Source organism: Diadema antillarum, unplaced genomic scaffold (assembly GCF_040938485.1).
Source record: "Diadema antillarum isolate AM-2024a unplaced genomic scaffold, OU_Dant_1.0 seq00000585_RagTag, whole genome shotgun sequence".
NCBI lineage: Eukaryota > Metazoa > Echinodermata > Echinoidea > Diadematoida > Diadematidae > Diadema > Diadema antillarum.
Genome location: NW_027271519.1, coordinates 330,728 through 344,749, shown reverse-complemented (window position 1 = coordinate 344,749; position 14,022 = coordinate 330,728). Strand labels below are relative to the sequence as shown.

Genomic DNA, 14,022 nt, shown 5'->3' with positions numbered 1-14,022 from the left:
TGTGTAGAACTGAAGGCAGGTGGACGGACAAAAGGGTAGTGCGGGTTACACAAAAGATGGTAGAAATCGTGATTCCACTGGCGTACCCACGTGGACCCAGACGGTAACCGGCATGTTAGAGCGATACACAGCGAGCAAAGTCTCACCATGGAGCTATCTCTGTTAGTAGCTCCATGGTCTCACTCTCATCGAACTGGGCCCACTGTTCATGATGGGAGGAGCCTATGGGTGCGTTTATAAGATTTTTCTTCTGGCCAGAAACAGTGTTTTGAAACACTGTTTCCGGCCAAACAGTGATTCTAGCTCGCAAAAATAGTGCAATCTGCTTGCTGTGTGTGCAGGGAGGTGGAAACCCACCTCCCTGGTGTGTGTGTGTGTGTGTGTGTGTGTGTGTGTGTGAAAGAAAAAAAGTGTGTGTGTATGTGTGTGTGTGCGCGCGTGCGGTGGGTGTTGTATTGGGTATAAGTAAATTCTATTTCCAAATGTGTAAATAAACCCCCTATAAAACTCATGATTGGTGTTTTTTTGTATGTTCTTATAGTTACTTTTAGAATTTTTGAAGACATTTGGCATCATATATAAATAATAATGGCATTTTATCGATGGCATAAATAAATGAATATGTATATATATATATATACATACATATATAATGACATACAATTATACAGGGATTTTTATATCATATTCTGATGAACATTTATATCGTGAACGGAAATAAAACAGGGCCTACTGCATGTTTCAAATGAAACTGACATCATTTTGATGACAGAACGCTATCAATTATAAATGCAAGGTTAAATTGTTAGATAATAAAAACGAATAACAGCTGGAGCTATCTGAGCTTTTAGTCTTTTCTTGTAGTTTGTTAGTTTACGTACACCCTATTATATCTATTTCACATTTGCCACGATTGGGGTAGAAGCAAACCAGTCCAAATCATGTATGCCTTTTATTCCGCTTAAAAAAAAAAAAAAAAAAATACCCACATTCGACCGGGAAGCAATTAAAAGCATTCTGAAATTGGAAAGTATCGGTGAAGCAGATCATATAGTAGATACATGTATTATACATATTGTGTAAGCTCTGCCCACAGACTCACAGGATCGAGTAGCCTGTGTTGTGTTGATGCGACCTACATTCTAGGAAAACTGATTCGATGGATTCGTGAGTTGGCTGTTTACTACGCAAACGGGACGGACTTCGTATTAAAAAACACTGACCGGATTGTGTACAATCCCGAGTACACTGTACCCGTACATGTACGTAGTCGTAGTACCGCGAAATTCTCAACGTTCGTCGGCCTACAATGCATGCATGAGGGAGTTACTACGGTCCTGTGAGGTGGGACATGTGCTTGCATAGTTGTGTGTTTATGCCTGGCTGAAAAGTCTGATCCATTATCAAAATAAGGGGATTTTGTTTTCTATAGAGAATGTGAAAGTAAATAAAACATGTTTTGGATCAGTTTCGAATTTCTTTTTTGTAAATAAATATTGTTGTATTTAGTTTATCTTAAGTCTTTGGGGTTTTCAGGTATTTGATTATAAACTCAACGTATAATAAAATTATATTTCCCCTGTAAGATATTAGACTCGTCTACTACGGCCGATCATGTGAACACCACGAGCCCCACATCGGTCTTTTGCGGTTTCATTATGAATGAATGCTACGTCATAGAGAAATGCGTTTTGATTGGTCAGATCCCGTCTGTTTCGAACATCTTTAGGTTCGCGCCCACCTTTTCTCGACTCAGTTTATGGCTGACACTCGTATGAAGATGGTACTAGTACTCTCTGAACATACGGAATCAATTCCGCGGAGTAGTACTCCTGACGCCGATATGCGCGATATGGAGGATCTGCAGACAGCAGAACCTTTACTTTCTTCTTCAGCAAGACTATCAAGTCCTGCAAGAACACCTCCACCGCCATATTCACTGATGCCGGACATGGAATCACAAATTATTTTCGAAATTCGAAAGGTATGTCCCCTCGCATGCTGCTGCTGCATGCCGCCGCCGCCGCCGCCGCCGCCGTGATGCCCGGCTAGACCGGCTAGCTACTGCTAGTCACTTGGAATTGCGCGCGCTTACCACTACAACTGTACGAATATAAAGAATCGCATAGGAAGGTGAGTTTCTGCCTTTGCTTGCTTTGCGACCTTCTGCACTGGTGGGCTCTGCTCGTGAATGAATGATATCATGTATTAATTAGATGTATATCGCAGTTGCTTCTGTATAATTAACCTTTTTTTTTTAATTGCTCATTACACTTACACTAACAGGTAGATTTGGCCGATGCCGAAGCTGCGAATGGTGATATTTGTCTCGATCTTGAACGTGATGTTGCCGAGAAAGATACCAAGAACAAAGCCTCGGTGGGAGGGACTCTTCTTGGAGACGAAGAAGCGCCGGCCGGAGCCGAAGAGGAAGAAGATCCATGGGCTTTGGCCGAACTGAAAGACACTGGCACTCCATGGAAAGGTAAGAAAAGACTGAGATGAGAAGAGTACTTTTTTGAGTTTTACTTTTATGAGAATCTCTACTCATGCTACAACCTGATGTACGCTGTAACGTTAGTCTTTTGCGACCACTCTGACATCTGTACTAATGACATGACATGTGTCTATTTAATTCTGGACATCGCGGCCATTTCAAATCCAGCAGTACAGCACTTTTCGCGATATCTAGACTCTAACACTAGTAACAGTGACAGTTAAACTGTTACTGTTAGGGTCTAAGATCATCATGGGTCTTGGATTTGCATGCTCTTTACTTTATTCAATAAATAATAAGAGATCTAACGTTAGATCTATCTGGAGAAAAAAAAAAGTTATTGTTAAACCTGAATCCCCATCTCATCCAAAACAAATTAGGACAAGATCACCTTCATAGACATGTGGGTTGAGTGAATGCAGCAAGAACACATCAGTGAGAGTTTGAGCAAAATCGGACAATCCGTTCAAAAGTTATGAATTTTTGAAGTTTCTGCTCAGTCACGGCTGGATGAAAAGACTACTAATATAGCTTGTGATGTCACATGAGTACAACGATATAAAGAAAGAATAAAGAAAATTATATTTCCATTTTTCTCGCATAACGAAAGAACACTTGACTTCTCTCTTTCAGAAGGCAGGGGGAATGATATTACCCTTGACATACATCAGTGGCAAGTTGAAGAAATGTGCACTTTTTAATATTCAGAGTTATATAGAACTCTATAGCATTATTCATGCTATCATTTTGAGGCAACTTTGTTTACATGGCAGAGATTAGATGAATTGATGTAGCAAAATATAGACTTATTTCTATTCGTAAAATGTTTGAACTGTTTCATCAAAACCTGATCTAGAACTTGGTCTAGAATATGGCTTCAGGAGAATACAGCATATCTCTCTGTACTGATATGTGTTGACCACATAGACACCTAAATTGGTAAATTGATTCAATGAATGCCAGAATATTTGAAGAGTTTTATTGCAAAACAAACTACCTGATCATGTATACTATTTAAACTCCATTCTTGTTGAGTTGAGATATAGCACTGGAAAGGTTTATGCATCTCTCTATCTAATGATGGACTTAGAACTCTACAAATTGTATTACTTAAAGATGTTTAAAAATGACATTGACACATTATGTATTTATAGCCCATTTTGCAATGAAACTCGCCATTTGCAGAAGTCATCTGTAGACTCAAGAGCTTGAGAAAAATCAGTTGATTCCATTTAATAATCATGAAATTAAAGTTTTGTTTAAGTCATTGTGCTGTGAGAAGAAGCTGGCAACAATATGGGGCAAATTATTTAGTTTTTCCTCTCAAAGCAAAGCAACAACAACAACAATGTATTAATTAATGTTAGGCAGAGTGGGAGTTACAGACAATATAAAGAGAAACTTGAAAAATGTTCACCTTGTTTTTGTCGAGTTAAAAATTCCCTTGTCTTGTTTTAATACTGACCTAAGTTTGGAGAATTTCCCTCCCTTCTGAAAGAGATTTAAAGGACAAGTTCACCTTCATAAACATAAGGATTGAGAGAATGCAACAATATTGGTAGAACACATCAGTGAAAGTTTGAGTAAAATTGGACAATCAATGCAAAAGTTATGAATTTTTAAAATTTTTGTGTTGGAACCACTGGATGAGGAGACTACTACAGCTTGTGAGTCATATGCGTACAACAGTATAAAGAAAATGTAAAGACAATTCAACATAATTTCACTTTTTTCGCATTTATAATAATAGAGCACTTGACTTGCCTCTTTCTAAAGGCAGGGGGAATAATATTACCCATAACTTTTGTCGGTAACGAGTAGGGGGAATGTGTACTTTTTTCAAAAGATGAAATTTTGTGAAATTCTCTTTATATTTTCTTTATATTGTTGTACGCATGTGACATCTAAGTTATTCACACACTGCAGTAGTCTTCTCATCCAGCGGTTACTGCACAAAAACTTCAAAAATTCATAACTTTTGAACGGATTGTCCAATTTTCCTCAAACTTTCAATGATGTGTTCTACTAATTTTGCTACATTCTCTCAATCCTTATGTTTATGAAGGTGAACTTGTCCTTTAAGTCAGTCGAGTGTTGTTTGGTGTCCGGTTAATTCTGTTGGATCCTTCTAATACCTAACAGCAGATACACAATGTATTCAAAAAAATCTTCATATTTAAGGGTTGTGACCCACTTGTCAGTGATCCTATTAAATTTCTGCATTTGCTAAACCCTCATAGATAATTAGAACATGTGTAATTGGTGAAGTTACCACATAAAATTTGTATTTCTTTCCATGTATGAATATTAAAGTGCCTCTGACTTGAGCCTTGAGATTTTTTTTTTTTTTCAGTGAGTGTAAATTCAGTTATGAAATTCATCAAAAGGAATGCTGAGTGCCCAATGTATTTTCAGGCATTTGCATAGTAGAGGTTTTCCTGGGCAGTTGAGTTGATGTGTTCTCTGATCAAATACTACAGTATATTGCATTTGCTTGAGACACCCCAACACTTGTGTTCAGGGTCTTGACATGTGTGAGAATTAAAACACTTATTCATCATAGTGATGATGAATCATCACCATCTATGCAAAAGTGTCAGCTATTGGTGCACTGTACTAGTACATGTCAGAAAGCGTTAAGAAAAGATACACTTTGCAACTTGTACAAGACACTTCGTGCAGTACATGTTCATTCATTTACTCAGTATGCACTGCAAACACATAAGATAAGAACCACGTGGCATGAGAAAACGCCGGTAACCGGTATGCAGTGTAGTGAAGCCATGACCTCACTACACAGGACTGAAAATCCTTTGTGTATATGCTAGACGTGCAAACCCATGCACAGTGCTGTGTGTGTATTGTGTGTGTAAGGGTGTATTGTAAGGGCATGTGTGTGAAAGGGTTTGGCCGGTGAATGCATATTACAATCACGGACATGTAAGAGGTGAGGCCTGTGATGTACATGTGATTGGCTTCGCTTCCGTATGGTACGATCAGACCGTCCGGGATCTGTCAGGGTGGAGGCTTACCGGTACATGCCATGGATTCCAAGATTCTGTGATTTTCCATGGCTGGGCTGGAGGCAGCCTCCAATATCCTGCAGGGAATGTGCTTTGTGTGTTGCGCTGGCTTTGACAGCACTGGGCGTATATGAAAAGCACAAAAACCTAATTTGTCGGTAAAATTTGTTAATACTTCTACTAGTGTAGCCTTACTATGTATTTAAAATTGGTCATGTACTACAGCCTAGGAACTGCAATAATTTTTCAGTTGAGAATGAACTAAGTCATGTTCCATGTTGACTAAATAAAGAGTAGGCCTATAATTTACATTCTTTCTGAATTTTGATTGTTTGCACCAAAATACAGAAAGGATGTTTTTGTGCCTCCCATTAATACTACATCCACGACTTTGGAGTCCAGTTCTTTGTTCTTATCTAATCAAATGTAAATAATGACCTGCTGCCAGTTCAGCACACTGCACACTTATAATTTTCTAGGCATACATGCATAAGATAAGACCAGGGAGGTGGGAAGAGATGATAAGACTTTAAATTATATGCGATACTGTAAAAGTGGACATTTTCGTGGTGTTGAAATTTTCACGCATTTGGCGCAACCAGAAACTAGCGCGAAAATAAAAACATGCAAATATTGTTGCTTGCCATATGTTCCTCTGCGTGATGTCTTGATTCCGCGGAATTCAAAAAAAAGAGAAACTCTTCCTGCGTGGCCAAGCGCGAAAAATTAGTCGCGCGAAAATATCCACTTTTACAGTACAGTACTCTAGAATGAGCAGCTTTGAGCATTCAGTGAATGATTTTGAAACATTACCGGTATGTTTTTCTTTTGTTTGAATAGTGCCAATTTTTATGTGTTGGTTTGTTTGTTTGTGAGCACGATGTGTGTGAGAGTAAAGGGAATCCTAAGAATACTTGACCTGGTGGTGATTATATTTCACCTTGATAATTCCACTACTAGTATTTGAAGATGTTTTTTTTTTTTTTTTGGGGGGGGGGGGGGGGGGCTCCTGTCTCATTTATACAGAATATTTCAGAACTTTGGGACTGTCGCTGTATTTGCCATAGAGATTTAACGGCTATCATGACTTCTTGTGTTAAGATTTTGCTTCCTTTCCCTCCTGAACAGTGAAATGTTTGAGATATATTTTGGTACTATTTTTTGATGTTGTAATGATCTCACTAACACGAACTTTATATTCCTATTCTGTTGTATTTCCCCTCCAGAACTGTCATGCTGTATGAAGCTGAGGTATGCATTTGTCAACTGGTTCTTCAAGCCCATTTTCATTGTCACGCTGCTGTACTTCTTCATTTGCTCGCTGGATCTGATGAGCTCTGCTTTCCGCCTCCTTGGTGGGAAGGAGGCCGGTGAGGTATTTGCCCAGAACGACCTGCTCAACAACCCAATCTGCGGGCTCATGATCGGAATCTTGGCCACTGTCCTCGTTCAGAGCTCGTCGACGTCAACCTCCATCGTTGTGACTATCGTTGCTGCAGGAAGTGAGTAGTTCATCAGACTTAACTTTTTATAGGCTGTCATCATCTGCAAAATGTGTGAGAAAAATCTGTTAAATGATGTCCTGCAAACTCATTCATTCCAAACAAGAAATAGTAAGGTGTTTCCTTCAGAGTGTCGAGTTGCCAGATGGCCACAATGCTATGCACTAAATGTTGAAACTTGTGATTCTGATTACCATCGTACTTACATTCATTTCACCAATGTCTGCATGTTTTGATTTAGCATGTTAATTAAAGAAAACAAACGTTTGTCTTGTTCTTTCAGTTCTGCCCGTCCGTCCTGCCATCTACATTGTCATGGGTGCCAATATCGGAACATCTGTCACAAACACCATCGTCTCCATGGCTCAGTCTGGCAACCGGGCAGAGTTCCGACGCGCTTTCGGTGGCGCCACTGTCCACGACATGTTCAACTGGCTGTGTGTCATCTGCCTACTGCCCTTGGAGGCTGCTACTGGCTACCTCTACCTCCTGACCAGCAAGATTGTGGACTCCTTTCACATAGAAACCAATGAGGATGTCAAAGTGGAACTGCTGAAGGTCCTGACGAAGCCCTTCTCCAAGAAGATCATCCAGGTAAATAATTTAGCTTGAAAGTAATGACTCAACAATTTATAGTCATTGGTTGCTTTCCCCCCCCCCCTTTTTTTCAGTTCTTACTACAAAATTACTCTGGGAAAGAGGAAAAGATATTGTACAGTGTTAAGAATTTGTGCAAATTTGCGGCTGTGAATGGAACTTACAAAGTTTGTACCTTGAAATCAGCACAGTAAACATGTTTGTATGCATATTGCACCTGTCATTGTTGATTAGAATTATAAAAAAAATGACAACCTATTTATTCTTTATTTCCAATTTTGCAGATTGACAGTAAAAAGATCGCCAAGATTGCCACTGGAGAGATCAAATCCCAGGGACAGTCTCTTCTGAAAGTCTGGTGCGAGAAAGAGAAGGTGCCGAGGATCGTCAACGAGACTGTTGGTGCCCTTGTCGCCAATTCTACTGGTGTGGCCCCCACTGCTGACGGTTTCAATGCCACGACCACTGGATACCCTCTCTGGTGGGATGCTACATCCAGCACTTCCACCCCGCCCAGTACCAATACCACTTCAGTGGCTGCAACTACCAGCATAGCAACAACAGATGTGGCTCAGCCAGTTACAGAGATGGTGGAAATTGGAGTAGAGAAATGTAAGTAATCTTTGTAAATACATTCAGCTCATGCATATTACAAATACATGTACAATGTAAGTCAAAGATGAACAATTGTTTCTTATCTTTATCCCAATGATCGATTTTGCTTGTGTCAGCACATAGAAAGCATTTTTTATAAAACAGAATGAAGTAAAATGTTTCTTTGTGTCTCATTAGAACATAGAATATACATATTGTATATGAAATAAGAATTGCATCAAACATGATTTTAACAGTCTCTCTTGTATGTTCTGTGTTTTTAAATTTTCAGGTCACTTCTTGTTCAATGGTACTGGTTTGTCAGACCGAGCCATTGGTGGCATCCTCCTGGTCATAGCACTGGTGATGCTGTGTGGCTGTCTCATCATGATGGTCAAGACACTCAATTCGTTGCTAAAAGGTCGCGTGGCTGGCATCATCCGACGCACCATCAATGCCGACTTCCCAGGACCGTTCTCCTTCCTCACTGGCTACTTTGCTATCCTGGTGGGTGCTGGGGTGACATTCCTCGTCCAGAGCAGCTCGGTCTTCACGTCCGCCATGACGCCACTGGTCGGCGTGGGTGTCATCACCCTGGATAGGATGTACCCTCTCACTCTGGGCTCGAACATCGGCACCACCGCGACGGGTCTCCTGGCAGCCATGGCCAGCTCTGGGGACAAGCTTGAAAACAGCATCCAGATCGCCCTCTGCCATCTCTTTTTCAACATTTCCGGCATCCTCATCTGGTACCCCATCCCAGTGATGCGCAAGGTGCCCATCCTCCTGGCCAAGAAGCTTGGCAACACGACTGCAAAGTACCGCTGGTTTGCCATTATGTACCTCATCTTGATGTTCTTTGTGCTCCCGCTGACCGTATTTGGCCTCTCCCTCATCAGCATCTGGTGTCTGGTGGCCATCGGCAGCCCTCTCATTCTCCTCGCAATATTCATCGTGGTGGTCAATGTGTTGCAGACGAAGAAGCCCCACTTCCTGCCAGAGAAGCTGCGTACCTGGGATTTCCTGCCCCTGTGCTTGCACTCCCTGGCCCCTCTGGACCATCTCATCTCCAAGATGCTCCAAACAATCAAGAACTGCTGCCCATGCAACAAGAACTCAAAAGGAGCCCTCAATGTGAGCGGTCAGCCCCTTGTAAACAGTAATGGTGCCTCTCCAGTGAAGGTTCACTATGATGTAGTAAATGAGCGGACAGATACCTTGCCGGCATCTGATTTGAGCAATGCCAATGGGGCTGAACGACTGAGCACGCTATGACCATGTAACCATCTTGGATAATCAGCATGCGGTGTGATATGCCATTGCATGCCATGGGCAGTTGCAAATAGATGTATGCCGCAGTTTTCCAGTAAGTCATTTAGTTTTCCCCGTCCAAAACTCCATCTTCAGACATGCATGGCTTGGAATCTATTTTTGTACACGTGTATATGTACAGCCAATACCTTCTTCGATTCTGATTTCATGACATTTGTACACACATGTTATGAAATGGGAAAAACTAACTTATATGAGTTATACTCGGGTCAAGATCTACGTGGTCAGTGGTATTGTGATGTTAGCTTTGTCTTGATAAGCAACTTCCTAGTTTTGAAATATTAACTTATGCTATATGTAGGAGTTTTATTTATTTTTATTTCAAACTGGAATTTGTTTGCTGGGCTTGCAAATGTCAAGTGGTTAAAACCGTCTCAGCCGTGCACTCTTGTCAGTCATACAGGAGAACTGAAATGTTACATGAGAATTCATGTTTGTTCGTACATTATTTTCTAGAATAATTTATCAAGTGCACAAGTGTCGCTATTAAAATCCATGTTCCAACTTGCAATAACCAAAGTCTGGGAATACAGCGATAAAACAAGACAAGTAAAGCAATAGCAGGAAAGAATTGTTCTTTCTTGGCTTTTCAGCAGTATTTTGCAACATTCATCATTACAAAAACCCAAATGTACATACATGTACATGTAGTTGCAAAGTGTTGTGCTGAGTATTTTGTTCACTGAAATCTACACCATTACAATTTCTCAAGGTATTCATACATAACTTAATCTGAAATGTGTCAAATGCTGTGTTGAAGATTTTTTTTTTCAAGACTTTCATAGACACTTTTGTCAGTGACTTTTGGTGATTCATTTGTCCAGTCAATTTTCTTGTGGACAAATTTTCTTTGTTTTCATTGTCATTTACATCTGATAATCAACCTCGGTCGATATTTATGGAACAAGTTTGAAATGTTTCGTTGGTCAAACAAGGTTGATTTTATTACCTCATTGGAGCATAGGCATTACCAACAAACAACCAAAATAGTATTGGTGTTCATCATTGGACCATGCAATTCTGTATCATGATGCAATAATATCCAATGAACTGTCAGATGTGGTTTTCTTTCTGAACACCTATCTTGTCTGCCATGTTACTGACTTGTTTATGCCTCCGCTGGAAGGGTGCCGGAGGCATTATTAATACTAGGTATGTGCTATGAATGGTTCTATTCATCAACAAAAAACAGTTTTGCTTATCAACTCAACTCATGAAAGTCTACTGAAGCAGGTGAAACTTATCAGGGTCTTCTGCAGTAATACTATTTTTAGTTTTCTTGAGGGAAGATCAAGAATAAAATTGCAAGTGTGTGCAATTCATGTAATGGCCCTTTCTGAGGTATGGTGTGCGTTGATGTAACCGAGTTAAAGCCGTGCATTGAAGCACGGCAGATGTTTAGGGTGTGTATGTGTGATTTGACCAATGTGCCTACGTTGAGTTTGGCTGTGTAAAGAAACTTGTAATATAGCAGATTTTTGTTTTGTATAATGCGCAAGTTAATAAAAGAAATTTATCAAAGTGAATTACATACTGTGGTTTTGTTTCAATTTGTTTGTGTAACATATTATAAAGGCAGGGTGAAATGCATGTGTGTGATTTTCTCTTTCAGATGTATACACAACAGAAAAGCTCGAGCTTTTTATCTTCAGCTGTGAAGAATGTGAGGTGATTGCATAGTTTATGTGCAGATACATGTACTGTTGTATGAAGTGGAATTGCCAAGTACAGTTTTCGTTGAGACTTAACTTCAGGTTTTTATTTTGTGGTGATATAGTGAGAAGCCTCTTCTGAAATATGAAAGAGCATGTACAGTGTAATTCAAAGAGCGATTCAATCTTTATTTGATGAAAATTGGTTTTGAAATGGCTGAGATATCCAAAACAGAGCGATACAATAAGTGTGGGACCCACATTTTATTGCAATCATTTTGTTTTACTTTGTTTTTGGATGTTTCAGCTATTCCAAACCTGATTTTTATCAAACACACTTTGAATTCCTCCTAAAATGGTATGCTCTGTACTATTTCATAAATGTTTTCTTGGTATCTCGCAAAAAAATTAAGGCCTAATTTTCATCTCCACCAATACTGTACTATCCCTACATGGGTGAATTGTCCGAGCTGGAAAGAAATGTATTTGTGTGGCACAGCAATACACGATACACCAATTATAGTAACGCAGGATTTTGAAGGTTGAGAAGGACTGAGACTACTGTACATGCACAAATGTATAACAATAAACATTGTTTTCATTTCTGCTTTCCTACAACAAACTGCCATCCTAAATAATACATAACATTCAACAACAAAAAAAGAAAAAAAAACACTTATAAAGACAATGAGCAATGTAAAGCTGTACATTGTACTATACCTATCAAGTGAGTTATGTTACACAATACAAGATCGGTGAACATGAATATGCCTAAAATGGACAATAAACATGATATTCTACATGTTGGAAGATGCACCAAATACATCATTGAGTCAATGACTGGGGTATCAAGGGGTCAGGGAGAGTGAAAGGAGGGGGGGGGGGGTTGTTAATCTAATCAGCCAGTACGTGTTTGGTGCTTCTGTTGCAATCGCGTGACAAGAAAAACTGTGTTTATGCGGTTCATTCGGACATACAGTTTGTATAAAAGGACAACTGAAAATATTTTTTGGTGTGATTTTTTTCCTTTTTTTCTGTGTACCGGAAGCTAGAATGAGTGGTGTATGGGTATATGTATGGTATGTACAGCATGTATGGACTTGCGGTACAAGAAACTGCAATGTCTGTTGTTTATTGCTGTGTGGTTTTACGAAGCACACGATCCATCACAAAATCTCAGTTGTAGTACTGTATCATGGTGAAATCATAATGCTGGATTTACAAGGCTTTAATTCATTGATGTCCATGCTACAACAGCACGCAAAATTCTAGTATGAAATGTTTACACATGTACGTGTAGACATACAGTTATTTTCACCAAGTTTTGTATGACACAAAGAATGTACATAGGAAAGACAGTCTGTGTTGTGACCAACACATGGCTATTAGCTCACAGCATGTCATACTCTAGTATTCATTACCTACCTCTACAGTATTCTAGAATTCACAAAACATTGCATTCACAGAATGAATTTGCTTGTCACCGTATTGCAGATCTTTCAACATCACAGTACAGCACAAGGTCAAACATAGCAAGATACCTGATACATATATACCCAGAAAAGCACTCAGAGAGCTCAGACCTCCACCATGAAGCTCATTTCCACCCATACATGCGTGCTGAAGATCCCAAATTTCCAAACACAATACGATAAAAACCTTTTTGTTTACATCATCAGCTTCCAACTACATGTATGTGGCCATGGGGCCTGTCCCTGAGCAGAGCATGTGCTTAGAGCATAGCTTGAACTCCTAACTTTATTGATTCTGTCTGAAAAAAGAAAAGAAAAAGAAAAGTCTTTCAAAGGTCCGCAAATATTCCCGGATAACTACCTAAAGTTAATCATTATTCCTTGTGTCATTATCAACTTTTCCTGCAAGTTTCATTCAGATACATTCACATCCTCTCAAGTTATTTTGCAAACAGACAGACAAACCAACACTGATGAAAACATAACCTCCTGCCTTGGTAGAGGCAATGGGGTTATCTGATAAGTCCCATTCCTGCTATATTCTTTAGGTTTTACCTGTGATACATATCTAGATACCCAAAGACGAGGACATTTCAGAAGTTGCATGCAGCTGGTCATAAAATTCCCCTGTATTGCATGTCCTTCTTATAGTGCTCACATTTTGTGTTCCAACTTGGTTGTCTGTCTGTTTGCAAACACTACATGTATTGCTTTTATTCTCTTGCTAAAGGTTTTCACAAATGTCAGCATGTCCTTTCTCTCTGGTTCAGGGAAATATTGTTTCAATGTTTTATCCTCAACTTCAGGGGCCCGTCGCATAAAAGTTACAATTATGGTAACTTTACCATCCAATGATAACTATCACGGTAACAGTACTCAACAGCCCATCAAAATAAAAAATTCCATGGAAGTTACCATTGGATAGCAAAGTTACCATAATTGTCACTTTTATGCACCAGGCCCCAGGTCTCCACTTTGACATAAGAGAAGTGCAATTTTTTATACAAAGGGAAAACAAATATGTTTTGTTGGCAGAGTTCTACATTTTGATGGATTACAGTGTATAATAAAATACAGGTAGAGTTTGTTTGTGCCATTATAGTGTTTTACAATGAAGATTGGTTCAATCAGCCTTGTTGGGCAAAGTTCTCCTTGTTTATCCTAAAACACACAGTCAGTCACCTTACTGGGAATAAATAGCAAACAAGCAAACAAGCAACACACAAACAAAATCTGGCAGGGCTTTCAGACATATATATATATACAGTGTATGCACAGGATAAATGACACCTAATATGCGACTCTGTAAACGGTTGCCAACATTCTTCTACTTTTTGGAAGTGTCTTTATTGC

The 14,022-nt window shown here is 39.5% G+C and overlaps 1 protein-coding gene across 1 annotated transcript; it reads left to right on the top strand.

The window, feature by feature from the left end:
• Positions 1-1,843: 1,843 nt before the first annotated feature.
• LOC139735555 (sodium-dependent phosphate transport protein 2C-like) lies at positions 1,844-9,769 on the top strand. The gene is made up of 6 exons (XM_071646313.1): positions 1,844-1,984; positions 2,287-2,485; positions 6,747-7,022; positions 7,306-7,616; positions 7,904-8,231; positions 8,506-9,769. Exons 1-6 carry the CDS (start codon positions 1,844-1,846, stop codon positions 9,486-9,488), a joined length of 2,238 nt encoding a protein of 745 aa, XP_071502414.1. The 3' UTR covers positions 9,489-9,769.
• Positions 9,770-14,022: the final 4,253 nt, after the last annotated feature.

What these genes read in the sequence shown, in the direction of transcription:
- LOC139735555 (XM_071646313.1), top strand. Translation starts at nt 1,844, where the DNA reads ATGCGCGATATGGAGGATCTGCAGACAGCAGAACCTTTACTTTCTTCT. An exon ending in TCTCCAAGAAGATCATCCAG is followed by an intron (nt 7,617 to 7,903) that starts GTAAATAATTTA and finishes CCAATTTTGCAG; the next exon opens with ATTGACAGTAAAAAGATCGC. An exon ending in GGAAATTGGAGTAGAGAAAT is followed by an intron (nt 8,232 to 8,505) that starts GTAAGTAATCTT and finishes TTAAATTTTCAG; the next exon opens with GTCACTTCTTGTTCAATGGT.